Below are 25,258 nucleotides of genomic sequence, written 5' to 3'. Positions count from 1 at the left end.
ATATATATATTTAAGAAAATTTTTATTTTTATGTTAAATATATTTATATATAATATAAAATATAAGAATATTAATATATATAAATGTATATACATGCAAATATTTTCAAAATATATACTGCATGTGTGTGTATTTATATTTATATATATATATATATATATATATATATATATAATACAGAGACATACTATATTATGTAAACAAAAACTTTTATTTTGGATGTGATTAATTGCGATTAATCGTTTGACAGCACTAATTTTAATATATTTTCAAATGTAATTTGTGATACAAAGCTAAATTTTCATCAGCCATTACTATATTTTTGTGGAAACTTTATTTGTTTATTTATTTAATTTTTGGAAAAAATAGAAAGTTCAAAACAATAGCATTTAAAAATAGAAGTCTTCACTTTCACTTATATTTACTGAATAGAAGATTAATACTATGTGTATGTGAATGGAGTTATTTAAATGTCGTACTTTGCTTGTTAAAATTGTGAAGTATAACCTAAATGTATCTAGTCCTGTGTTTCACTGGTGGAAGTAGGTCAAGTAGATCATCTCAAAACCAAATTGTTGAGTCTAACGTCCTACTTAGTATTAAATATAACAGTTTGACAAATGGCTGAGAATAGAAACTTTTTTAGTTGAATGTGTAGTTAAAGGATTTGATTTTAAGACAGACTTGAAAATGTTTGTGAGAAGTCTTGGTCTTTTTGTGCATCAGGCTCTCTTCCTCCCCTTTATCAGAACTTCTGGTTTCCTCTAAATACAGATAGGATCTAAGAAAGCCATGAGAGGATGTTCGATGATCTGTCACAGTGTATGTCTGTCACAGTACCAGAGAAGATATTAAACGATGAGTGGGATTTTTCTCTCTCTGTTGATGCTTTCATGTGTCATAATGAAAATCTTAGCCCTGCATCTCATTGAACTCCCTCCGATGGAATGTTCTCAAGAGGTAAAGATGCTGTTTATTCTCTTTAATCCAATAACATTAATGTTATTCATATAAAAAGTTAATTTTTCATTATGCTGTACTCTGACAGGGAGTAGAATGCAAGGTTCAAGTAGGCAAGTATAAGTTGATGTCCTCTCTAAATTGACAGTAATATGAGGTTTTTAAAGACAGAATTAAAGATATCTTTGTCAAATGTTTCTTTGACGGTCTTAGGTAACTGTTCAGATGAGGGTTGGGTGGTGCCAAGGTCTGATGCCCCAGGGTTTCCTTTTGTAACTGCAGAGATAGCAGCCAAGAGAGATGACAGTGGACAGTTTGCACCAGTTCTGTTCATTACATGGAGGCAGTTACCTGACAGTAAGATGTGTATGATGACGTATAGATATGCACAAGACCATAATATTTAAAAAATAACCAAATCATTTCAATCAAATTGCCTTTTTGACAGGAAATCTTCTTCCTCTAACAGAACCTGTACAGATGGTCAGCATAATTATCTATTTAAAGCATTGTTTTTCTTTGAATTAAATTATTTTCCTCAGGTAGTATATTCACCCTAAAAGGGACTGAAGTGCGTGTGCTTGAAATGTCCACAAATCACAGCGTTTGTGTTCGTTACATTTTTTGTAACACACTACTGAGAAAAAACCCAGAACAGGACAGGGTAAGAGTACTAATGCTCATATAATTATATATATGAAAAAAATGTGCTTTGAAACAATTATCACTCAGAAATTGCTAGTAAATTTCACAAATACAAAAAAATTACAACACACTGAATTAAACATGAAATTTTGAAGTTTTAAAGACTGAAATAGTATTTACTTAAAAAAACAATAATCTTTGTTTTATTTACAAAAAAAAAAAAAAAAAAAAAATATATATACATATATATATAGTGTACAATGCAGTATTATTCACTCCATTGTTTCAGCTTTGTCTCTTTCCTTCATCTTTTCAGTGGACATTTTCTTTGGACAGATTTGTGGTCATTCCCAACTTTCAATACCAGGTTTTTGTAACCAATTTACCAAAGTCAGACATAGGGAGCTATGCAGTGATAACCAACATCACAGTTCCAGGTGAGAATTAATAAACAGCGTAATCATTAAAAAACAGGTGAGGTTTAATGATTAGATATGTAGCAGACATTTAATCCATCGAGTTATCTGGAGCAAATGCTTTAACATGCTTTAAGCATGATATTAAACATAGAACATTTTCATTGTGTCCTATTGGGATAATTCTGAAGTGATGTATGCTAGTAATGTGGTCTCCAATTCTTAAAAAGTGTACTCCTGTTAAGTTAATCTGTCATTTTAGAGTGCATTTGGAATCCGAAGGAAAAATGGTCAGTGACAAAATGTAAAGAAAATGGTGACTTGGTGATAACCATAGAATTTGAACCAGTTCAGTTCTCTGACCAGTACAAAGTCTCCATCTGCAGTCCTGACCTTGACCCAGAGCTGGTATACTCCACACCATCTGTTGTACGTTCCATCATAAGTGTACATTCATACATAGCATGAATATAGGAAGCAATATTATGAGCATGAAAGCTAAATTAATTCTGTTTTAAAGGATAACAAGCCAGTTCTGAGGGTTAATTTCACATTGGAAGCATGCCGGATAAATCACTGCATTTTGGATTTGGTGGTGAGTTAAACCTATGATACATGGAGCAACTTTTTGAGCAATGTAGCTGGGCAATATTGCTGTCAACAGGCAACCAGGTGAGACACAGAACCCACGACCAATCTAAAGTATCCAGATAGAAGTTTGTTGCCCATTCTCTGAAAAGTGCCCAAGCAACATTGCTCAAAAAAGTTGCCCCCGTGTATCATCACCTTTACAGTACCGTTAATATGTGAGTACTGTTTGTTAATAATATTCAGTTGTATGAGGATGTTATGTTACTAATTGTTAATTGTCTTATATCACTAAAAGACTAAAATATGCCCTGTTCAACAGATTCAACCACTGTCGGTTCAGAGCATGAATAACTGTCTGGAATACAGAAAGAAAGTTGATATATGTCCCTGTATGTATTACACATCAACGCTGAATGTCTTATTAACTGTGTATTTTTAATTAGCCAGCATTCAAATTATGATTTACAGCAATGCAAATGTTTCAGTGTTTGGTCTTGAACTCAACTGAAGTTCATTTAACCTCTAGTTTATTTTATTTGAGCAGACTATTATCTTTATTAACATGTTAATGTCAGTTCTTCCAGGTGCTCCTGTTGTTTTTATCGTTTTGGTGACACTGGTGCTGTTGTTGGCTTTACTGGCAGCTGCTGTTTGCATTTTTGGCTGTATTAGATTTGTGAAGAACAAGGATTCACATAAAGGTCAGTGCAAATAAATCAATTAATTAAATAAGCACACAACATTAGCAACAGTCTAAAAAAAAAGTAGGGAGGAGACTTGATTGTATGCATCAGTTGGATTTCACTTAAAAGTGAAGGCAGATAAACTGACTGGAATGGACTTTCATGATTCAAAACACTATATATATTTTCTATGTAAGTAATCAGATACAATCAGGACTACTAACCAAATTAAACAATATGTGCACATGAAATACGGATTTGAGAAATTGTATCTGAATGTTTCCACTATGAAAAATAGTCCATTAGGATTGATTGACACAGATCGTGTTTTGTGTTTAAAAATGCAAGAAATTATAAGCCCTGAGTTTCCCATTTGGGAGTTTTTTTTTTTTCATTTACAATAAATGAAAAAGTTGCATGTACAAAATATAATAGTATTATTCAATTACGATAAAATATAGGCTATAAGAATAAAATTTACAGCACCTTCATGAGTTGAATAAAAAAAAAAGCAAAAACACACCCAATGCCCAAATTCTTTATTCATCTTTATTCAACATTTTGTAGAAGTAGATTTAATAAAAAAAAAAAAATCTAGTTCAATTTTATGCAGAAAATGTGCATCGCTGTCTTATTTGAACTACAACTTCCCACCTTGTAAAAATACGATCTTTGAGTGTTATTACAACAGTGATATTTCTTATTTTGTTTAATGTTTTTATATTGTAATAGTATTAGAACATTATGTCCTGTTTAAGTGATGAACTGTAATACATGTGGTTGTTTTCAGATGTTTTATTCTTGTGCTATAATTGTGTGGCCTATGCTACAAACTTTTCAACCTCTGTAGCACTAGAGCTATATGCAAAAAATAAGTTACACGTACAGCCCTGCCTTACATGTTCATTCCACTAAATTCAACTTTGAAGCATTTTGTTTAAATTGCCAGATCACAATCTTGATTCAATCACCCACACAATCTTATTCCTAAATGATAATGATTCCACTAAAATATCAAACTTTTGACAAGTACAATCGATCACACTGTAACACTGAAATCTGTGTTCGCACTGCTGCTGACCCAGAAACAGCTGTAGGTATGAAACAAGTTCACAACCACACAGTTTCAATATATCAATCAATATCAAACACCCCTGACTTTTCCATTGTTTTGCTGAATCCTTCACTCACTCTTTATTATTTCAATACGTTTTGAAAGTTTTAAAGCTTTTGTATCTTAATAATAATCTTTACTTTTGACAGAAACACCCTCCTCAGACAGCCCAGCATGTGCAAAGGGTAAACTGGAGTGGAATTCCATTCAAGAGCCTAAGAGGGTCATCATCATTTATTCTCTGGACCACCCCCTGTACAAAGAAATCATCTTAAAGCTATGTGCCTTCATGAGGGCTAAATGTGGTACAGACATCACTCTGGATCTCCTGGATGCCACCTGGCTCAGCACAATCGGCAGAATTCAGTGGCTGGATATGCAAAGGGAACGAATCTCCAAGTCCTTAGATAAAGTCCTGATCTTGTGTTCTCCAGGTGTACATGCCAAGTGGAAGGCCATGTGCGGTGAGCACAAAGTGAGACTGAAGGAGGATGAACATTCACCCATTGGAGACATGCTCACGCCGGCTCTGAGCCTCATTATACCAGATTTTGTTCATGCTTCATCTTTCCACAAGTACATGGTGGCTTATTTTGATGACGTTTGCAGTGAGAATGACGTTCCAGCACCTTTTAACATCGTGGTGAAGTACAAACTCATGAAGCACTTTGAAGAACTTTACTTCCGAATCCTAGACATGGAAAAACATGAGCCAGGACAGATTAAGTGCATTGAAGGCATTAGGGAGAATGATTACTTCTGTTGTCCATCAGGACAAGGGCTTCGGGATGCTATTGAAGCTTTTAAAAATTACCAGCTGAAGAATCCAAACTGGTTTAAAATGGAGCTTTTGGACACTGATGATGAAGAAGAGGAAACCTTCTTGGAGTCAACATTTCCTATTAACTATAGCTCTGTCACTGAATGCCATCAGCTGTTTGAAGGGCATAAAGCTCATACATTTGTCAATATGATTAAGCATCAGAATGGTGAACATGTTTTAAAGTCTTCTATCGCAGAGACAGCCATAATACTCAGCGAGAATTCTTCAGATCTTACCACAGATGTGTATTCCAGTGGTCCAGTACTGAGTAGCTTTACAGATATTAATGTGAAAGGTTTACCAGCAACTAAACCTGTGGCACAACATGCTTTATGCTTACAGGCTCTGTGAAATGCTTACAGGCTCTGTGAAATTAAGCTTGACATCAAGCTTTACTCTACCAATTATAGGCAAGATTTATATTTGTCTACAAAACTCATTTTATGCATTTAAGTCAGCTTATGCCATACTATATGTATGAAAGTGTCCTGTCAAGTTATGAAACCACTTATAAAACCACTTGTGAAACCATTTATATACCATTTTTATAAACCATATACACATATATATTATCATGTATTACTATGCCTTTGAAAGACTTTTGTCTTTCAAACACTTTAACATGCACAAATTCATGTTATTCTTTATTTACATGTAATGCACTTTCACCTAAAATATTTTTTTGATGTACTCCTGAGATTTTAAGGTAATAAGTTAATAATTAAGTAACATATTTGCATGTTCATGGTTCTCCGACGTTGGTTAATTGTCACATGGCATGCAGTTAAATAAAATATATAATTTTTTTAGTAAGTGTTTTATTTTGCTGAATGTCATTTTAAAATGATTTATTTTAATTAACATTTTTGTGATTTAATTAATTATTCGTTTTTCATTACATATATATTTAATCTTATCTTTTGTATGATTATAACATTGTCCTTCTTTATTTTATTTATTTATTGAAAATCCGATATTCCCGTTGTAACCACCTAGGCTAATCATGAAATTGCCCTTGTAAATCCCCCATCTGACAGAAATTCTGAGTAAAAGCCAATAGATGCGATTCTCAACTAGTACAAACAGACCCAACCGGATCAAAGTTCAAACTAGTGGAGTCCAGCCAAATAGCAAATAATTTACATTGAGAATTTAATATCCAGAATAAAGATTTTTTTTTTTAAAGATGATTTTTTCGTGACTGAAGGCAAAAATGAGTATCGCAGCCAGCTTTCTGAGTTCAGTTGTCATTGAACAACTTAAGTCCTGAATTTTTTACTTACTGGACCTGTATGTTGGTACGTGTAGGATTGTGACCATTGCTTATATCAGAACGTCACTTGTCTCAAACAAATAGAGCACAACAAACTGTTCCCTTTGAAGTTTGTGGAAATTCTCTAGCACACGGTGGTTTGATGGTGTTTGACGCTGAGGTTTGCTGACCTGAAGAAACAGTTCTGAAGATGTGGAGGTTCTCTGCGTTTCTTAGACGTTGCACTACAACTTCATCCAGCAGACATTACAAAAAAGGTAAAGTAGCACAAACCACATCTCTACTTTCAGGTATTTGCATTCAGAGCAACCATTGTATAATTGTATAATTTCATCCAAAAATTATTTAGTCTCAGTGTTGTTCCAAACCTGTTTTCTTATCTTCCGTGGAACACAGAAGAAAATATTTAGCAAAATAGCCTTTACTTTCCATTAAGTAAACAGGACCTTGGCTGTCAGGCTCCAAAATGACCAAAAAAAGCACCATAAAAGCAATCCATGTGACTCAATAATAAAGCACTTTATTAGGAACAGAGGAAAATGTTTTATAAAATTTTATTTGCTTCTCCTATATCATTTGTCAGTCTTCAGACACGTCAATACCATGACTTGCCCTTGAGCAAGGCATCGAACCCCCAACTGCTCCCAGCATAAAATGGCTCCCACTGCTCCGGGTGTGTGTGTTCACAGTGTGTGTGTGTTCACTCTGTGTGTGTGCACTTCGGATGGGTTAAATGCAGAGCACGAATTCTGAGTATGGGTCAACATTTTGGTACATCTTTGTTCACCTAAAATACTACACAATTCTATATCATTTGCTTCAGTCTTCAGACACGTGAGAACCAATTCAAACTTGGTGAGTATGTCTTGGGTCACCAAATTTGGTACAGTGTTGTTTGGTTCAACTATTCCATATTTCTCTTACAGACATCCTGATGTGAAAGAGGCTTTAGCAGGTCAGAGGCCAGTTGTGGCTTTGGAAAGCACTATTATCACACAAGGAATGCCTTATCTTCACAATCTCAGGTTGAAAAATATGATAAATCTCTTACAGCGCTGTCAAACACTTATCATGCTGAACTTTTCCCTCAAGTCATTCTAAAGTCAGGCTTGTAACATGACTTTTTATCTTAAAAAAAATCACTACAGACTATTTCTGTTGTATCGTTGCACAGGTTTTTTTTTTTAAGACAAGAATGTGGAGAATTTTGAAAACTGTTCTGAATAATATCTGAAGGATTCAGTATTTAATAGCTGGCTTTATTTCCTTTGTATTTTAGCACAGTAAAGGAAGTGGAGGTGATTGTGAGGGCTGAGGGTGCAGTCCCAGCAACCACTGGGATTCTTGAGGGCAGGATTCATGTGGGCCTTTCTGGCACAAAGCAAAACATAACTAAAAGTGTCCAGAAGAGATCTACCTTATGTCATCAGCAAGGTCTGAAACTAAGGTAATCTTTATTTGTAACTAATGTAATTATACATATTCATGTGAAATGTCTGTGCTTTGATTATTTAGGGTTTGTCGGGTGGCACAACTGTCTCCGGCACAATGATTGTGGCTCACAGGGCTGGGATTCCTGTCTTTGTAACCGGAGGCATTGGAGGAGTACATAGAGATGGAGAAAACTGAACGTTTATTTTCAAAATTGTCCATATTTCCATGTGAAATGTATACTGGAGTGTATTTAATGACCAATATAATATCTCTTGTAGCCCTGCATGTGAGCTCAGACCTCACTGAACTGGCTCGAACACTGCTGTTGGGTCTGCTGGGGTGAAATCCATCCTAGATATCGGTCGCACTGTTGAGTTTTTTGTAAGTGCTCGAACCCAGTTACCATTTTGTAAGTCTGCATGTGAACACCACTGGGTGAAATTGTGAAGATATGTATTGTAATTGAAATCTACAAGCGCAAATAAATAATGTGTAATAAAATAAACACTTTAAATGTTTTTTGAATGTTTTCTTCCCACACTATGAAAAGCCAAACAGTCCAAAATTTCAAAACTGATCCGTGCATGTTGTGTCTTGTCTTATTTTTATCATAATATGTAAATAATTATAATGCAGGGTCAGATTATATATACTATCTCTGGGGCTGCAAAGTGGTCTTCTGTTGGCTGTTCCCATCCCTGAGGAACATGCAGGACAACAGAAAGAAGACGCCATACAAACAGCTGTGACTGAGGCCAGGTAGAGAAAAATAGTGCTCGGCCATACTATATGCCACATGTAATGATAAGCACTTCTGAAAAAAGCATATTCTTTGTATATCTGAAGCTCAAAAGGTGTCACAGGAAGAGATGTCACCCCTTTTATGCTTCAGCGAGTCAATGAGCTGACTGAAGGGAAGTCCTTGCAAGCCAGTATCCATTAAAGACACAAAAGATGATGAAGCTTACTGTATTTATATACTTATGACACTAACACTAAGAAATAATTTTGATTTTGTGTGTCCTTTTGTGGTATTTTCCTGAAGTTCATTCACTTTCAGATATAGCACTCATCCATAACAAGACATAATAAGTATTTTATTATTATTATTATTTTTTACATTTTATTAAATTTTATGTTTAGTGTTGTCACTGTTAACTAATACTAAATTATTATTTAATAAAGCTAAAATAAAATATTAATATTAAATAAAAACTTTTAAAAAAAATTAAACAGAAATTTAAAATGTTTCCATGACAACCAGCTGAAATAAGTACTAAAGCTGAAGTACTAAAATGACTACAACTAAAACTTAAATTAAAAGGCTAAATAGTAATAAAACCCCCAAAACTAATAAAAATGTCAAAAGCATATAACAGCATTACTAAAGTTTAAATTCAAATTAAAATATAAAAATAAAATCTAATTAAAAATATTAATAAAAACTGTAATATTATATATAATTATATTATTATATTAAATAACACTGTTTATTTCCCTCAGATTGTTATTGGTGGAATAAACGTTGATTTCATCGCTAAAGGAACAACAAAGAAATTGGTGGTAAGAAGTCTAATAACAAGCTAAAGAAGCTTTAGCTACTTTTTATGAAATTAGGTTAATATTATATATTCGTATTGTATTTTCAGTTTGGTCAGACAAATCCAGGAAGTGTTTGTCAGTCATTTGGAGGTGTGGGCAGAAATATTGCTGGTATGTAATGTGACATTCATATTATTATTAATGAATATGTACAATTCCTCTTATTGCCTATATTTGCCTATGCTTTTGACTTATTGCCTATATTTCCTGACGACTGTTTAAGCAGATTAGGGCACAAGTCTCTCTTCATCTCTGCCATCGGCAAAGACTCTCATAGTGACACTGTGCTAAACTATTGTAAACACAATAGTAATTACTGTCACTTTTGAAGAATTGAATGCATCCTTGCTAAATAAAAGTATTAATTTCTTACTGACCCCAAACTTTTAAAGTAACCATGACACTTTTGGGGTTTTAGTCCAGCTATGTTAGTTTGCTTAGCATTTGCATGCTAATTCACATCTAAACACTGACAAAAATCTTGGCAGATAAACGTATTTAAAATGTTCAGTCTTTTTGCAGATGCACTATAGAATGAGATTGTCCTGCCCCCTAATAACACATGAAAATGACAAAAAAAAAGCAAATCATGGCTGTGATGAAATTAAAATCTACTGGCTAAAAAAAAAAAGACAAACTCTCCAATATATATTTCCATGCACACTTCCTGTTGCTATAGGAAAATCAGCAAGGTCTTTAAAGTAACGGTAATAACTAGTTTGATAACATAAATCTTTTTTTTTTAATCTTTATGTTCAGGTATCTCAGTTTGAGGATCACCTTGCGTGATGATGTTACCATCAATAGTTCTTGATGGTAACATTCCAGTTTTGACCACTGATTACGTGTGCTGTATCGCCAAAAAACGTGCAGTCCCTGGTAAACCTCATTTTTCTAATACTGCTTCAGAGCATTGAGGTCATAGTTTCAAGTGAGTTGTTACGTGCATATCGCATGTCTTTTTCTTATGCTGCAGTGTGGTTTGAGCCCACAGATGCAGATAAGGCCTGTAAGCCCTTCCTGTCAGAGAGCTGGAAAGCCCTATCTTACACCACCCCCAACATGGCTGAGCTCTGCACCATGAATCATACACTAGATCTACCCACTCCTACAGGTACCAGAGTTAGAAACCACCTAAAATAAGCCAAAAAAATATTTTGATTCAGAGTTGCCCAGATCACTTGATGATGTCTTGGGCTGTATACCAGCTCTGTCCTGCCCCCTGCTGGAGCATCTGCATTGTGTGGTGGTCACTTTAGGTGTGCTAGGTGTAATGGTGTGTGGAGAACATGATGCTGGGACTGTAAATTTGCAGCCACAAAAGCAAAAGCGGGTATGATGGCCTTATTATACTAATCATAAAGGAATAGCTCACCCAAAAATGAAAATTTGCTTAAGATTTACTCATCCTTAGGTGATGCAGATGAGTTTGTTTCTTCATAGGAACAGATTTGAAGAAATATAGCATTACATCACTTGCTCACCAATGGATCCTCTGCAGTGAATGGGTGCCGTCACCAATGGATGGAGTCCAAACAGCTGATAAAAACAATGCAATAACCCACACAACTCCAGTCCATCAGATGATATCTTGTGAAGTGAAAAGATGTGTGTTTATTTGTAAGAAATAAATTCATCATAAAGACTTTAACTTCAAACCTCTTTAACTTCAAAAGTCAATCCATAATATTGCTTCTCCAGTGAAAAAGTCAGCTCATCTGAATCAGGAGAGAAATATACACAGATCAAGCACCGTTTGAAAGCCAAAAAGTTCTAAACAAATGTATGTGGATTTTGATTTTAGAGGACAACAGAGGATGGACTTTTTCACTGGAGAAGGCATTATTATGGATTATGGACTTGTTTAAAGTTAAAATGCCTTAATGATGGATTTGTTTCTTACAAACATACAGCTTATGCTTCACAAGGCATTAATTGATGGACTGAAGTCATGTGGACTACTTGTGGATTATCAGCTGTTTGGACTCTCATTTCGACGGCACCCATTTACTTCTATTACTTGGAGTAAATCTAAATATATTATTTGGAACATTAAAATTCTGAACAGTATTTATGCCTTTTTATAACAGAAGGGACGGCTGTGTGCCATTCATTGTCCTGCGCTGACTGTGAGCTCTGGAGCTGGTGACAGGTATGTTAACAAATTTTTAACATCAAACAATACAAATAATATCATGTTGCATTAGACTTTCTTTCTATCTCATCTAGTTTTGCTGGAGCAATGATGTTTGGGATCTTACAAGGGTTGGACACAGACAGCTGTGTGCGTATGGGTCTCCTTGCAGCCCGCACATCCTAGCTGTCTCCTCATCCAATAGATCCGTCTTTTACTGCAGATGTCATCCATCCGGAAAAGTCACACTCTCAACTGTGGTCAAAGCCTACGTGTGTGTGGATGGAGGACTAAAATACGATCTAAAAGAGACTAAAATCTTACCAGCAGACATCTACAGTCATGGTACATCAGGCTGTATATATAGGTGGTACTTATATGTGGAGTCTGATATATAGACTTCATATGTATTTCAATTAACTGAATTTGAGTACATTGTTGTCGTTTTTTTTTTTTTTTTTTGAATGGGTCTAAACCTCTGTCACACTGATATTATCTGTAGTGGTGGACACCTTCAGAAACATGAAAATCCTACTAAAACATCTGTGTTTTTAGCATTTTATATTATTATAACATTTATTACTAATTTTAAATCATGTCAACTACAATGCTTTTGCATTGCATTTTGAATGGTAGAAATTAAAATAAAATGATTTTATAATTTCAAATTATATTTTCAAATTTTTCTGTATAATTTTAAATATTGTATAACTATGCATGCAGTTTTTATCATCTTATATTAACTCAGAGAGTATGTAAAATGTAGCTATTAAAAAGGTTACATTTAACATTACTATTTGAGTAAATGTTGAAAAAGTTAATTTTTTAAATGTAAAATAAAATTATTTTAATACAATTTTTAAATTGTCATTCTTGTATAATTATACATGCAGTTTTTATTATATTAACTGAGAAAATACATCAAACTTTACTATTAAAAAATTACATTTAACATTAGCATTTGGGTGAGTTTCAAATATATAAAAATGTCAATATAAATGCTGAGAAAACTAAAAGAAATCGTCATATAAATCAAAGTTATTTAGTTAAATATTTCGTTGTAATCTCTATAACTGTTACAATAACAAAAACTAATTTAAAAAAATATAAAATTCAAATACTTTTTAACTTGATTTATTTTTTTTTATTCCTAGCTGTGCCTAAATATGATAATATATGGCAATATGTATCGCCCCTTGTGGCGACAGTAGTACATTACTGATGTTAAAAATGATGACGACTAAATAAACGACATCTCCCACAATGCATTGTGCCTCAAGTCTTGCGCAAACTCAATGAGAAGTGACTGGTTACTGTATTCCCTCCTCATTTCAGTGTAAGATGGTGGTAAGAATCTGTTACCTAAACAAACAGTAAAACTGAGTAGGAAAACATCTAATCATTTTTTTAACATCTGAGCTGTGGAATAGTGCTCATTCCAAACTATCAGATAGGCACATCTGATGAGTTGAGAGGCAGAACCCCCGCCTAAACTAGAGTGAATAACCCTTGGAGTGGAATCCCTGCAACACAGGACCAGCTAGTTGAAGTGAGTACCCTACAAAACAACTGCTTTAATCGTGATCAGAGCACCCGAATATAACTACTACATCAGTATTAGGTTTGTATAAGTGTGTTGAAGCAGACTAACCCCGTGGTTAAAGAATAAAACATTGAGTTTAAGTAAAGGATGAAGGTGGACAGGCGGCGGTTCCTCCTCTAGTCACCGGGCCGTTTAGTAGGAGAGTCGCAGGCTTTAGCTGTATGTAGGCCGCAACATAGAAACGTTTAGAAAACATTCGTTGTCGACAAAATATATATGGAGGGAAAGTCGTTTTATTCCTTTACAGTCATTTCAAAATATGCGTGCTTTTAAGTTTATGTGTTATTGATTGTTGGAGGGTGAATTAAACGTTTTTAGGCGTTGTGTTTTGTGCCGCACGTCAGATGAAGTCTGTCCCAGCCGTGGAGACACCTCACCGGCTTTCATCTCGACTGACGCGCCGCTAGACATATACGATGTGAGATATCAGTAATTGCGATTTTAATAAAGATTCATAGATACTAATCGTATTAAATGTGTTGGTTACTTATTTAATGTCAATTTGAGAAAACAGGCAGGCTTTGAGAAAACAGCAACTGGGCAGATGCGAGAGATTGAAGTGTGAATGTTTAATATACGATTTCACTTAAAATGCTAATAATAATTTGCTTTTAGAATTAACATTTTTGCTACATTGTTTAAAAATGTATTTGTTGTGATACAAATGTCAGCGTTGGACAAAAGAGATACTGAATGGTATGATGCGATTCGCAGTTCATTCAGATAACAAGCTTTAGTGTTTTGTGCTGCATACAACATTGTCTCTGTATTGTGTGTAACAATCATTTATTTGAAATTTGCACATTTTAAATCAGGTATTCGTGTCTATTCATGGCCCGTGAACACCTGACTTGCAGTCGTCTCTAATGTGACCCAGTGGTCCTATTCTGCAATCCCAAAACATCAGCATATTTATAGACAACTGGGCTAACTGACTGTAATGAGAGTAACATAAAAAGGCTTAATGTGCTTTTTTGTGGTAGCTTGATGTTTTGGACTGCTATGAGCCCATGACAGCTGACTGTATTCATTTGTCATGGCTGTTCACTTTGTTTTAATCTAACTGCCTGCCATTTTTCAATATGATTATTTAATAAGAGCATTTATGTACTAGAATAAAGTATTGTCATCATCCAGGCTGCCACATTTAAATCAAATCCACTTGCCTTGACTTTGCATCAGCCCTTCGGCCGACCTGCCAGAGACTCTCCCGAACTTGCCGTACGATAGGATGTCCCGCAGTCCCGAGCTGAAAGAAGACCCCATGGAGTGCCCACTGTGCATGGAACCGCTGGAGATCGACGATGTCAACTTCTTCCCCTGCACCTGCGGCTACCAGATCTGCCGCTTCTGCTGGCACCGCATCCGCACAGACGAGAACGGCCTCTGCCCTGCTTGCAGAAAGGTACGATTCTGCTTGAAATTTGTGCGCAGGCTTCTAATGATAGTGGAGGACTGCTTGTTACATATCAACGTCGCCATTGGGTCGCTGTTACATTGTATATGAGAAGCTGTTCTTGATGTGCACCTTTTCAGGCAGTAGTCGATAGCAATATCTAAAACAGTGGTTCTCACGAACAGCTGGAGACAATGATGTTAATGAATGCAAATAATGAAACCCGAATATAATCACAGATAGCTTGCAGAATAAAAGGGCTTATAAAAAACATTTAAAAGGGATGAGAAATTTGGAGGAAAATGTTAGGTGTGATTGTATTGTTAAATATAAAAAGACATTGTTTTGTACAAGCACAGTGGCCAAACATTGTCTGGTTAACCGGCCGTAATGTTCTCAAGCCTGGTTATGCAATTGAGGCTAAAGCGTATTGCACCACTTTCTTGCCAAACCACGCTTCCCAAGTGTAAACGCGATGTGGTTCATTTGACTCACTGTGATGGTGTCAGCTTGAAAACTTGACCTATTTGCAAAGTTCTTTGAGAATTGCCACCCTTCAGATACTGGTTCAAGCGCGGTAACAGGCTCTGTGTGTTCTGTAGCCTTACCCGGAGGATCCGGCAGTTTACAAACCGCTGTCACAAGAGGAGATCCAGAGGATAAAGAACGAGAAGAAGCAGAAGCAGAACGAAAAGAAGCAGAAGGTGACGGAGAACCGCAAGCACCTGGCCAGTGTCCGTGTGGTGCAGAGGAACCTCGTGTTCGTCGTGGGACTTTCTCAAAGACTTGCAGATGCGGAGGTGAATGCTCGTATTAGACAATTCCAATGCCTTTTTTTGTTTTTGCTATATAATGATTATTTGAATCTACTGAATTATGAACTTTGATATTTTTTAGTAATTACATTAGTGAGAATAAAGACTCATATTACTAAATAATAATCACTAGTTTCTGCCTCTATTTTTTTTTGTTTTTGAAAGAAGTCTCTTATGCTCACCAAGGCTGCATTTATTATTTTAAAATCTAGTTAAAGCAGTAATATTGTGAAATGTTGCTAAAATTAAAAAATATTTCATTTTAATATATTTTAGAATGTAATTTCTTTCTGTGATGGCAAAGCTGAATTTTCAGCAGACATTACAGTTTTCAGTGTCACATGATCCTTCAGAAATTATTCTAATATGCTGCTTAAAAAATGCATATTATTATTATTATTATAAATGTTTAAAACAGTTGTGCTGAATATTTTCATGGAAATATTTGTTGATGAGTGGAAAGTCTAAAAGAACAGCATTTAACATCATTAATATCTTTACTGTAATGTTTGATAAATATAATGCATTCTTGCTGAATAAATGTATTAATTTCTTTCAAAAAAACAAAAAGTTCTCACTGACCCCAGACTTTTGAACAGTAGTGTACAAAGAATTAACGAAAGTGGTCATTTATTTTTTTTAATTCTTACTGATTCCAAATGTTTGAACGGTAATGTATTTAATCACGGTATTTGTGTATTTAAATCACTGATATCAGTTGCCACTTCTGGCCATATCACATCAAACAGAAATGTGTCACTTCCTGTAGGAGGTGAATGAGAATAGCACAAAAATAGAGTGTTTTCATCAGCAAGTCATTTACATTTTGCTGAACAAAAGGAAATTTCCTTCCTCATTTCATTTCACAGTTTGATTGTGTGATACGTGGGCATAATTCAGCGTAGTGTCTGTTTTGTGGTTCATGCAGTAATTCACTTGAAGAATCACTGTCACTTTGATTACTTCTTAGGTTCTAAAGCGCCCGGAATATTTCGGAAAGTTCGGCAAAATCCATAAAGTGGTCATCAATAATAGCACATCATATGCAGGTTCACAGGTAAGAAAAGCCACATGTGTGATATCAGTTATGAAACTTGATGCTTGCTCACACACACTTTTTATATTTATTTTGACCTTTTACTCCACAGGGTCCTAGTGCCAGTGCCTATGTAACTTACATTCGTTCAGAGGATGCCCTTAGAGCAATACAGTGTGTGAACAATGTCATAGTGGATGGGAGAACACTCAAGGTAAGTGCAAAACCATCACAACCTAAGCCATTAACAAAATATTATCATACAATAAGTATATTATGTCTGTGATGAATATTTATTGTTTTCTGTCACTTTAAAGTTGTTTGCTGTTAAACTAATTACCTGTCTGTGTTTTGTCTCAAGGCGTCTTTAGGTACAACAAAGTACTGCAGTTATTTTCTCAAAAGCATGCAGTGTCCTAAGCCGGACTGCATGTATTTACACGAACTGGGGGATGAAGCGGCTAGTTTTACAAAAGAAGAAATGCAGGTGAGCGCATGTGTTTACACTGCAGATCAATCAGTCGAGACAGTGTCAATACATTAATTACATTTACAACATTTTTTGCTGTTTTATTTATCTGGATATTGTTCGACTACTATGTGTAAATTGTTTTTAGGCTGGGAAACATCAAGAGTATGAACAAAAATTACTCCAAGACCTTTACAAATCAAACCCCAACTTCTTACAAACCTCAGCATGTGGAGAGAAGTCGAAGAGCAAAGCCAATTCCACTCAGAGGTGTTGTTTTTATCCTGAATTTCATTCCTGCACACACCCAGTCAGATGAACATATTCATATTTATAATCCAAAATTGAAAGTTGCTTTATTTATTGCATTATGTTCTATAATTAACTAAATAATTATTCATTTCTTAAAATGTATAGAAAAAAATACACAGTACCATTAAACAATTTGGTGTCTTATGCTCATCAAGGCATTTATCTGATCAAAAATGCAATCAAAATAATAATTGTGAAATAATACAATTAAAAAAAATTAAATATGTTTTAAAATAATTTAGTCCTCGTGTTTTAAATATATTTATTCCTGTGATTGAATTTTCAGCAATCCCAATTTGTTGATCAAGAAACATTTCTTATTGTTATTAGTGTTGAAAACAGTGCTGCTTAATGTTTTGTTGAGACTGTATACACATATTTCTTTGATGAATAGAAAGTTCAAAAGAACAGCATTTTATTTGAAAATTGACTATTTGTTATTATACATGCCAGTCACTTTTGATCAATTTAATTCATCCCTGCTAATTAATAGTATTAATTTTAAACAAAAATATTTCTCACCTCAAACTTTTAAATGGTAGTTTATATATTCAGTTTTCAGAAGTGCATATATTCAATCTTTGAGTGAGGTGTGAGTTTCATTTTTAACTTTAGCATTATTTTTCCAGACCCAACAGTACCAATAAAGAAGGGTGGCCCTCATTACAGAACTATGGGAAAATGGTTAATGGTTTAACCACAGAGCATCGCAAGTCTCCTCCTCTTTTAGACTGCCTAACAGACTCAGACCACATGACTCCAGATGAACCAGACTCTGAACAGGGAACAGAACAGAACACGGGCCTTCCACCTTTCCCATCAGCCTTAGAGCCTACCAGGTATTGTACTGCAGAAGCCTAGCCAATAGTACCTTTGATATTCAGCAATATACAATGAATCATTTCAAGTGTTTTTTCTTTCTGTGTGTTTTGGTGTGTGCTTATCACACTGTCCTTTCATTTCAGTCCAATTGGCAAACAATCAGAATCCATAAATCTAGGAAATGGGGAAACTATATCACAGGTAAGTGCTAAAAAACTCTTGAATCCCTAAGAATAGTTATTGTGGGTTTGTTTTATAATTTTTTTTAATCCATCTGGTTGCATTTGGTTTGACAGACATCCAGTAGCGATTCCCCATCTCCTCCACCTGGCCTTACTAAACCCAGCCTCGTTGTGCCCATCAGCGTGGCTGAACTCACAGCACGCTCACCCTTTGAGGGGGCGGCAGCAGAGTCTCAGTCTCTTTTCTCAGACAACAGCAATTTCAGACATCCCAACCCCATTCCCAGCGGCCTGCCCCCCTTCTCCAGTTCACCACAGGGAGCCTCTGACTGGCCCATGACTCCAGAACCACAGAGCCTTTTCACCTCAGGTAGGCGTGTGCAGTAAATGCATTTTGGACCAATAAGATTGCAGTGTGGGCGGAGCTAATCAGATAAGCCCATCAATCTCTCTTCCTTTTTGCAGACACTATCCCAGTGTCGTCCTCTACTGATTGGCAGGCGGCCTTCGGTTTTGGCTCTTCGGCCAAGCAGCAGCAGCAGGACGATGACCTCGGCTTCGACCCATTTGACGTCACACGGAAGGCCCTGGCCGACCTCATAGAGAAAGAGCTGTCAGTCCAGGAGCATTCTCCCCTCTCTCCCAATCCCTCTTCCCACCAGACCAGCCTCCCCAATGGCCAACAGCGCCTTCCTCACCTCCAGCACAGAGGCCTCTATAACTCCTTCAGCCTGCCCCAACACATGGCCGCACGCCACCCCTGGATGGGCCTCCCCACCCGCAATAACCTCACACACTTGAACCACACGGCCTCAGCTGCACACAGCCATTTCTTAGACCTGAGCATGCCGGCCCAGCACCACAGCACCGGCCTTGGGGGGATTCCTATATCAGGTTAGGGGATGCATCTGTCTCGTGTTTTTTGTGAAGCACCTGTGTGTGTGTGTGTGTGTGTGTGTTTGCGTTAAAACACCTGGTCTAAGCAAGGCTACAGTTGTAGCCCACTGATCCAAATACAAACAAGTTGTTGAACTCGTTCTCTTCTGAACTCTAGTTATGTTTGTTTTATTTTGCAATTTAAAAATAAAAACTAAATTCAAAAAAAAATGCATAAATAAAATTAAATGGAAACCCAACTAAAACAAGTAAAAGTTACTTCCAAATGGAGTAAAACTGAAACATATAGCTAAATAGAAATATTTTTAACTATTTAAACTAAAATTAAAATGAAAACTGAAAATATTTTTATAAAAAAGCTATAAATTAAAATAAAAATTAATATAAATAGCTTATAAATCCTATAATAGTATAGAAATAATACTAAGATAAGACTGGTAATCTGTTACCTATTTTTTTATTCTTGTTGATTATCCCATTTAACGTAAAATTGTTTGCAAATGTCATTTTCATGTAGACGTAAGGAGTTTCAATTCTCATTTTTTTAATTAATTTCAGAAAACAATGGCTCTGTAGAAAATCTAAATGTGAAAGAGTGGCAGGACGGACTGCGAGCACTCCTACCAAATATCAACATCAACTTCGGAGGCCTCCCGAACTCTACCTCTTCCTCCTCCTCTTCCTCCACTTCCAGTGTGAACCACATCGGGGTGCCAGTAGGCTCGACTGGAGTCTCGCACAGCCTCAGCTGGGACAGTACGGCCAGTTGGATGGATCCCGCCATCATCACAGGTGTGATTTGTGTTTCATAAACCCTCTGCTTATGGATAAATCCTTCATCGCTAATAGTACTCATTCATGTCCCTTTTTAAACTCCAGGTATCCCATCATCCACAGGCAACAGTTTGGACTGTCTCCAGGATGACAATCCGCCACACTGGCTCAAGTCGCTGCAGACACTCACAGAGATGGACGGACCGCCCAGCTCCAGCGCACTCATACAGCCCCCACACACCGGCCTCCTGGACGCGGCGGCCCAACTCTCCTTACACAGAGCCGCCTGGGCCCCTTACCTCCCTCCTCCCACACTAACCCCAAGTCAGTTCCACTCCCCACCTCCAGGCTTTCAGACAGCCTTCAGACCCCCAGTGCAGACGGCCACAGACATCCTACAGAGTGCCGGTATTGACCGTCACTAAAGACAGCCCTCTCTCAATTTAACTGCATCACAAATATGAAACTGCAAATATACCCCTTCCATTAATAACATAACATAAGCTCTTGTCTTTCTACCCTTTCACTCTCCATCCCTTTCCCAACAGGAATTTTTTGTCTGTTGTCAGTTTTTTTTCAAGGCACACATCTCTGTATGATGAGCACCATCAGTGCAGGGTAATGATTGAGACAGACACTGAGGGTCCTAACACATATATACACACACAAACATTCACATATGATTCTGGGTAAAAATAAAAGTGTCTGACACTGAAATGTGCAGAGGAAACCGTGAGCACTGATGTGTACATGTGACTAACAACGGCTAAGCGGAATGTGCTTAAACGAATAACATGTCTGATTTGCATCACTCTATCCAAGGTACAGACTGTAATTTAATACTGTGAATCTTTATAATTCCCGTAAGTTAGGTCTCACCACCATTTGAAGGAAATGGATTATAAGATAAATCTGTGTAATGCTCTTGGCTTCTTACACGTTTAATGTTTACGGAGCCAGAGCTGAGTGCATTTGTAGAATCCAAGTCCTGGTCCTCATTAGAAGGGACTCCATTAATCACAGAGTAGTACCTTCTCTAATCTTAGACTGGGATCCATTTTGGATTCAAGGGTTTGCCTAAGCATCTCTGGGCAAGCATGGTGGTGTGAGACCTGACATGCCACTACACAATGTCTATAGTAACTTCATTCCCATGAAGGGAAGTGAGAAAGACCACTGTGGAAGTGTTTATTGGCCTGCCTATAGAATAAGCCATTCATACAAGGTATGAATCAGGAATCAAGTCTGGAACCTTTGGAAGGATGATAATGGTAACAAAGGAGACATGTCAAGGCATGATTGCAGATAAAATGAGTGTTAAAAGCGTGAAGACAGGCACACACACACTAACATGCCACCATTCCAAGGCCTTCAAATGATTTCCATTCTCTCTCTCATCTGTGTGGCCATACTAAACAGTATTTATCAAATGCAATCACTCATTCTTTCAGGAAAAAAATCAATGTAGTCCAACATTTGGGTTTAACATGCTGCTGAGATCATTTAATACAAAATAAAGCGCTAAAAGAGAAGAATTGACCCCTTTTCTGCTGGTCTGGAACAGTGAAATCTTAAATAAAATTGAGTATTCATTGCCTCAGTTTGATTCTCTTTTTTTCTGATGATGTGTAGCTTGAGTAGAAACTGTAGGGTTTTTTACATGAGGCATTTTATTGTCCAATGAAGAAATTATTGACATTGAAAACATCTACAACGCATGAAATTCATGGTAATTATACATCGGCAAGGTCTTGGAAACTCGTTTTGAACACGGTCTACTGAACACAAAGACAAAACACCAAAATCCGCTTCACCAAGGACATGCTGGACTCATGTCGGGAAGAAAGCTTTTATACAACTGTACAAATGTGCTTTTATAACAGATTCTTCTTTTTGCACATCATTTGAGAGTCTCGACAGACACGGCTTGTCACCTTCCAGCACAAAATGTCTTTCAACAGCCTCCGTGCTTTTAATACCCATGACGAAATCTATGAACAAGTTTATATCAATGTACAAAGTGTCATGTGAAGCTTTAGCACACCGTTCCGTTCTCCATGCGAGACTTAGCACAGGAGGTACGGGATTGTGGGGGAGGCTGAATCGATGGTGCCAGGGTGCAGAAGAACCCAGCTATGAGGGTCAGTCCTAGCCCTCCCCATGCACTGAACATGGACCAGCCGTAACCATGGCTTATATCATCCGGGAGGCTGAAGAGATAACGTGGGTACCGAGACAGTTCAAAGTTGATGCCAGCCACACAGGTGCAAAGAGAGATTATGCAGAAGGTACCTGTGGTAGGGCATAATACTAGTTGTTTAGAGATAAGGCACCATGCCAATGAATTTTTTAAGATAACAAAAGAGGAGGAAATCACATACCTCCCATAAGGAAGAGCAGACCGGCAACATAATGCATGAGGCCTTGTTCCCAGCAACAGCCCAAAACTCCAATGGTCCAGCCAAATAGGATGATGGATAGAGCCATGCCCATGAAGCCAGCTGTCATCCGACGCAAATCTGGAGAAGGACACAAATTACTGGGGGTGTCCAATATTGCTCCTGGAGGGCCACCTTCTTTCAGAGTTTAGCTGCAACCTGAAAAAAGTTTCTAATAATCCTAAAGATGTTAATTAGCTGGTTCCAGCCAAACTACACAGGACGGTGGGAACTCTAGGAGAAGGATTTGTTACCCTTGCTTTAAACTCTACCGTTATATCAAATACATTCATATGCAGGGACTTCATGTGCCCAGGACAATAATTGTTAGGGTAGGAAACCCTTATTGAGGTCCCAATTAGTACACTACACCATAGTAAGAGGGCCCGGGACACCACTGATGCAGACCGAAAAGAATAAGTCCCACTTACGCAGGGCATGCCAATCATCTTGCTGGATAGTCTTGGTGATATTGTAGGAAATATCCTTTCGTGTCACTGGAGAGGAGTAATAGTACTTTATAAAGGAGCAACGCTCAACAGTTCCTGGAAAAACAAGAAAAGCATCATTAGATCTAGACCCAGTATGATAATTAGAACCTGTATACAAGCCCAGCTTAAGCTCAAACATTTAAGGTCAAGGTAAGTCAAGCTCATAATTAGGTGGACCAAGTCCCCTGTGGAGCTGAATCTTCTTGTGCATATGGACAAGTGTCGTGTTTAGATGAGTATACTACACAGATGGTCGAGTGAGTATTGCTCATCCGGTCTAAATTAGTGGTTCTCAATCCAGGTCCTGGAGTACCACCATGTTCAGATCTTACTAACGAGCTGATGAAATATATCAAGTGTGATAAATAAGGTAGACATCCAGAATGTGCATTGCTCAGGTACTCCAGGACCAAGCTCAAGGACCACTAGTCCAAACCACTACAATTCATAGAAAACTGAATGTTTTTTTTTTTATTTTCAGACATGCTCATGATGTCCAATACTGAGAAAACATTCAAGCATTTTTTTTATTAAAATGAATTGGCACTTTACTCTTATGCATCCATAGGCCTGCTTATATACATTTTATAGAAATGTCAAGCTAACACACACAAACACAAACAAACACACACACACAAACACAGCATCAAACACACACACACACACACACACACACACACACACACACACACACACACACACACACACACACACACAACCTTGCATTAATACAGCCAACACATTTTCCTGTAAGGCTCGGGTGGATGTTTTTACCTTTTTGTATGAGCTCTTCGATGTCTGGATCAAATCCCACCCTGTAGCATTTGCTCCACAGCCCCATGTTGGTTGAATTGTAGCGTCTGCTGCACTCATCCGCCGCGCTCATCGCGAACAGCTGACGCCGGTTTCTATTCAGCAGCAGTCGGTCTTCCCATCGGTCCAGGCTCGCTCGGCTGGCTCGCAGTGGAAGGCTGTGGTTTGGGATGTAAATGAAACCCGGATCGCTCCTGCGGTTCGAGAAAGTTCGGCAACGATCCTTGTATCTCCTCGCATCCGTTTCGTACCAGTGATCCGATGAGATTGCGACTGTCAGGAAACACAAAGCGACGAGAGACAGACAGAGACCCGTGTACAGAAGCCACTTCCCCGTCGCCATCGTTCTGCCAGGCCGCCGATCAGCACCTCATGGTGGACAGCTCCTTCGACCGAGGCAGCGAATCAATCCAGCTTCAGCATCTTTTTTTAATTCGTGTTAAAAAGGCAAAATGCTGAGGTTGCTGTAAACGTGCCCTTTTAAATGAATGAGATACGTCGATTATTACAAAAATCCTGTCTGTTATTTCCTCTAGCCTACACGTAGACTGTATTGGGGGAGCGGGTTCCGCTCTTCCTCTCTGAGCTGCTGCAGGCAGAGACACATGACAATCACACACAGGAACTGAAAATGATTCAAATATGGAGGGGGAAATGATTAGATAAAAATGATCAAACTCATTCAAATAAATCACTGTAAAAAACGATTTCGATTATTTTCAGCCATTTTAGCAAATTGAGCTGTTGGTTTCATTAAACACACTTCATATTCTGTTTCAGGGGACACTTTTTAAAACTTATAATGTTGTTACGATGTTGTGTTTTACCATTATTTTGTAGGGCCCTAGACCATTTTTTTTATAAGTGATGATTAATCTTCAGACAGTGTTTTCTATAGGTAGTTAGTCTAAATACAATTTATTACCCATATTATATTTCTCCAAAGAGAAAAAAAAAATTAATGAAAAAAGAAAACATTTGTCCATTTAACCCCTTAAAAAATTCATATTTTACCATACTTCTTTGTTCCTGTATCAAGTTATCAGTACACAGACAAACTATTGTTTGTAGAACTGTTAAACATTACAACCAAAACAAGCCCCGATACAGTCTGAAATTCATGTATAAGCTTAATGACAAGTCAGTTTCTGCAGGTTTTATAAAGGTAAGACCAATAAATTAAATGGAACGGAATATGTCAACATGGTGTCAAAATGTAAACGTCTTGTATCGCTGTAGCAACGCTTCCAAGTTTGAAAAAAAAATAAAAATAAGAAAATAAACAAAAGTCGAATAGCACTGCCTCCCAACCACTACTAGAATATGGAAGTAACTTTTAGTGTACTGAAAATGTCTGAAGATTATTAAATCAATACACATTTAGGGCACTTGAGAAGCAAATGACACAAGCAGTGTTTGATAAAAGCATCAAAATGAAGCGAGTTTGATTAAACCAAAAACAAATAACTACCAATGGGCTCAGGAAAATCAACTTAATTAAAAGGGAAAATAAGTTTTCATACCTCATTGACAGA

At 37.0% G+C, this 25,258-nt stretch overlaps 4 protein-coding genes and 1 long non-coding RNA gene across 5 annotated transcripts; 4 read left to right on the top strand and 1 right to left on the bottom strand.

Moving 5' to 3' along the window:
* The first annotated feature begins 623 nt into the window (after window positions 1-623).
* LOC109087290 (interleukin-17 receptor A-like) lies at window positions 624-5,583 on the top strand. Its single transcript, XM_019101500.2, has 10 exons — window positions 624-960; window positions 1,049-1,073; window positions 1,174-1,317; window positions 1,503-1,624; window positions 1,922-2,042; window positions 2,284-2,450; window positions 2,542-2,616; window positions 2,932-3,001; window positions 3,188-3,313; window positions 4,559-5,583. The coding sequence occupies exons 1-10, from the start codon at window positions 859-861 to the stop codon at window positions 5,581-5,583; spliced, it is 1,977 nt and encodes a 658-aa protein (XP_018957045.2). The 5' UTR covers window positions 624-858.
* A 1,747-nt stretch (window positions 5,584-7,330) lies between these two features.
* On the top strand, window positions 7,331-8,444 carry LOC109087354 (pseudouridine-5'-phosphate glycosidase-like). Its single transcript, XM_042715416.1, has 3 exons — window positions 7,331-7,530; window positions 7,785-7,939; window positions 8,021-8,444. Exons 1-3 carry the CDS (start codon window positions 7,367-7,369, stop codon window positions 8,116-8,118), a joined length of 417 nt encoding a protein of 138 aa, XP_042571350.1. The 5' UTR covers window positions 7,331-7,366; the 3' UTR covers window positions 8,119-8,444.
* A 207-nt stretch (window positions 8,445-8,651) lies between these two features.
* LOC122135594 lies at window positions 8,652-10,859 on the top strand. The gene is made up of 5 exons (XR_006153610.1): window positions 8,652-8,698; window positions 9,443-9,502; window positions 9,589-9,652; window positions 10,301-10,420; window positions 10,529-10,859. It is a non-coding gene; the product is annotated as an uncharacterized LOC122135594 (long non-coding RNA).
* Window positions 10,860-12,956: 2,097 nt separating this feature from the next.
* LOC109087352 (CCR4-NOT transcription complex subunit 4-like) lies at window positions 12,957-21,576 on the top strand. Its single transcript, XM_042715415.1, has 13 exons — window positions 12,957-13,224; window positions 14,461-14,683; window positions 15,277-15,474; window positions 16,460-16,546; window positions 16,638-16,739; window positions 16,887-17,012; window positions 17,143-17,264; window positions 17,936-18,145; window positions 18,272-18,329; window positions 18,425-18,680; window positions 18,776-19,204; window positions 19,766-19,999; window positions 20,087-21,576. The coding sequence occupies exons 2-13, from the start codon at window positions 14,510-14,512 to the stop codon at window positions 20,404-20,406; spliced, it is 2,316 nt and encodes a 771-aa protein (XP_042571349.1). The 5' UTR covers window positions 12,957-13,224; window positions 14,461-14,509; the 3' UTR covers window positions 20,407-21,576.
* LOC109087341 (transmembrane protein 178B-like) lies at window positions 21,457-24,760 on the bottom strand. Its single transcript, XM_019101548.2, has 4 exons — window positions 23,685-24,760; window positions 22,851-22,964; window positions 22,363-22,500; window positions 21,457-22,273 (listed from the first exon to the last, which is right to left on the bottom strand). The coding sequence occupies exons 1-4, from the start codon at window positions 24,064-24,066 to the stop codon at window positions 22,017-22,019; spliced, it is 891 nt and encodes a 296-aa protein (XP_018957093.1). The 5' UTR covers window positions 24,067-24,760; the 3' UTR covers window positions 21,457-22,016.
* Window positions 24,761-25,258: the final 498 nt, after the last annotated feature.

The sequence above is a fragment of the Cyprinus carpio genome, chromosome A25 (assembly GCF_018340385.1).
Source record: "Cyprinus carpio isolate SPL01 chromosome A25, ASM1834038v1, whole genome shotgun sequence".
Classification (NCBI taxonomy): Eukaryota; Metazoa; Chordata; class Actinopteri; order Cypriniformes; family Cyprinidae; genus Cyprinus; species Cyprinus carpio.
This window is presented reverse-complemented; position numbering and strand designations above follow the sequence as displayed.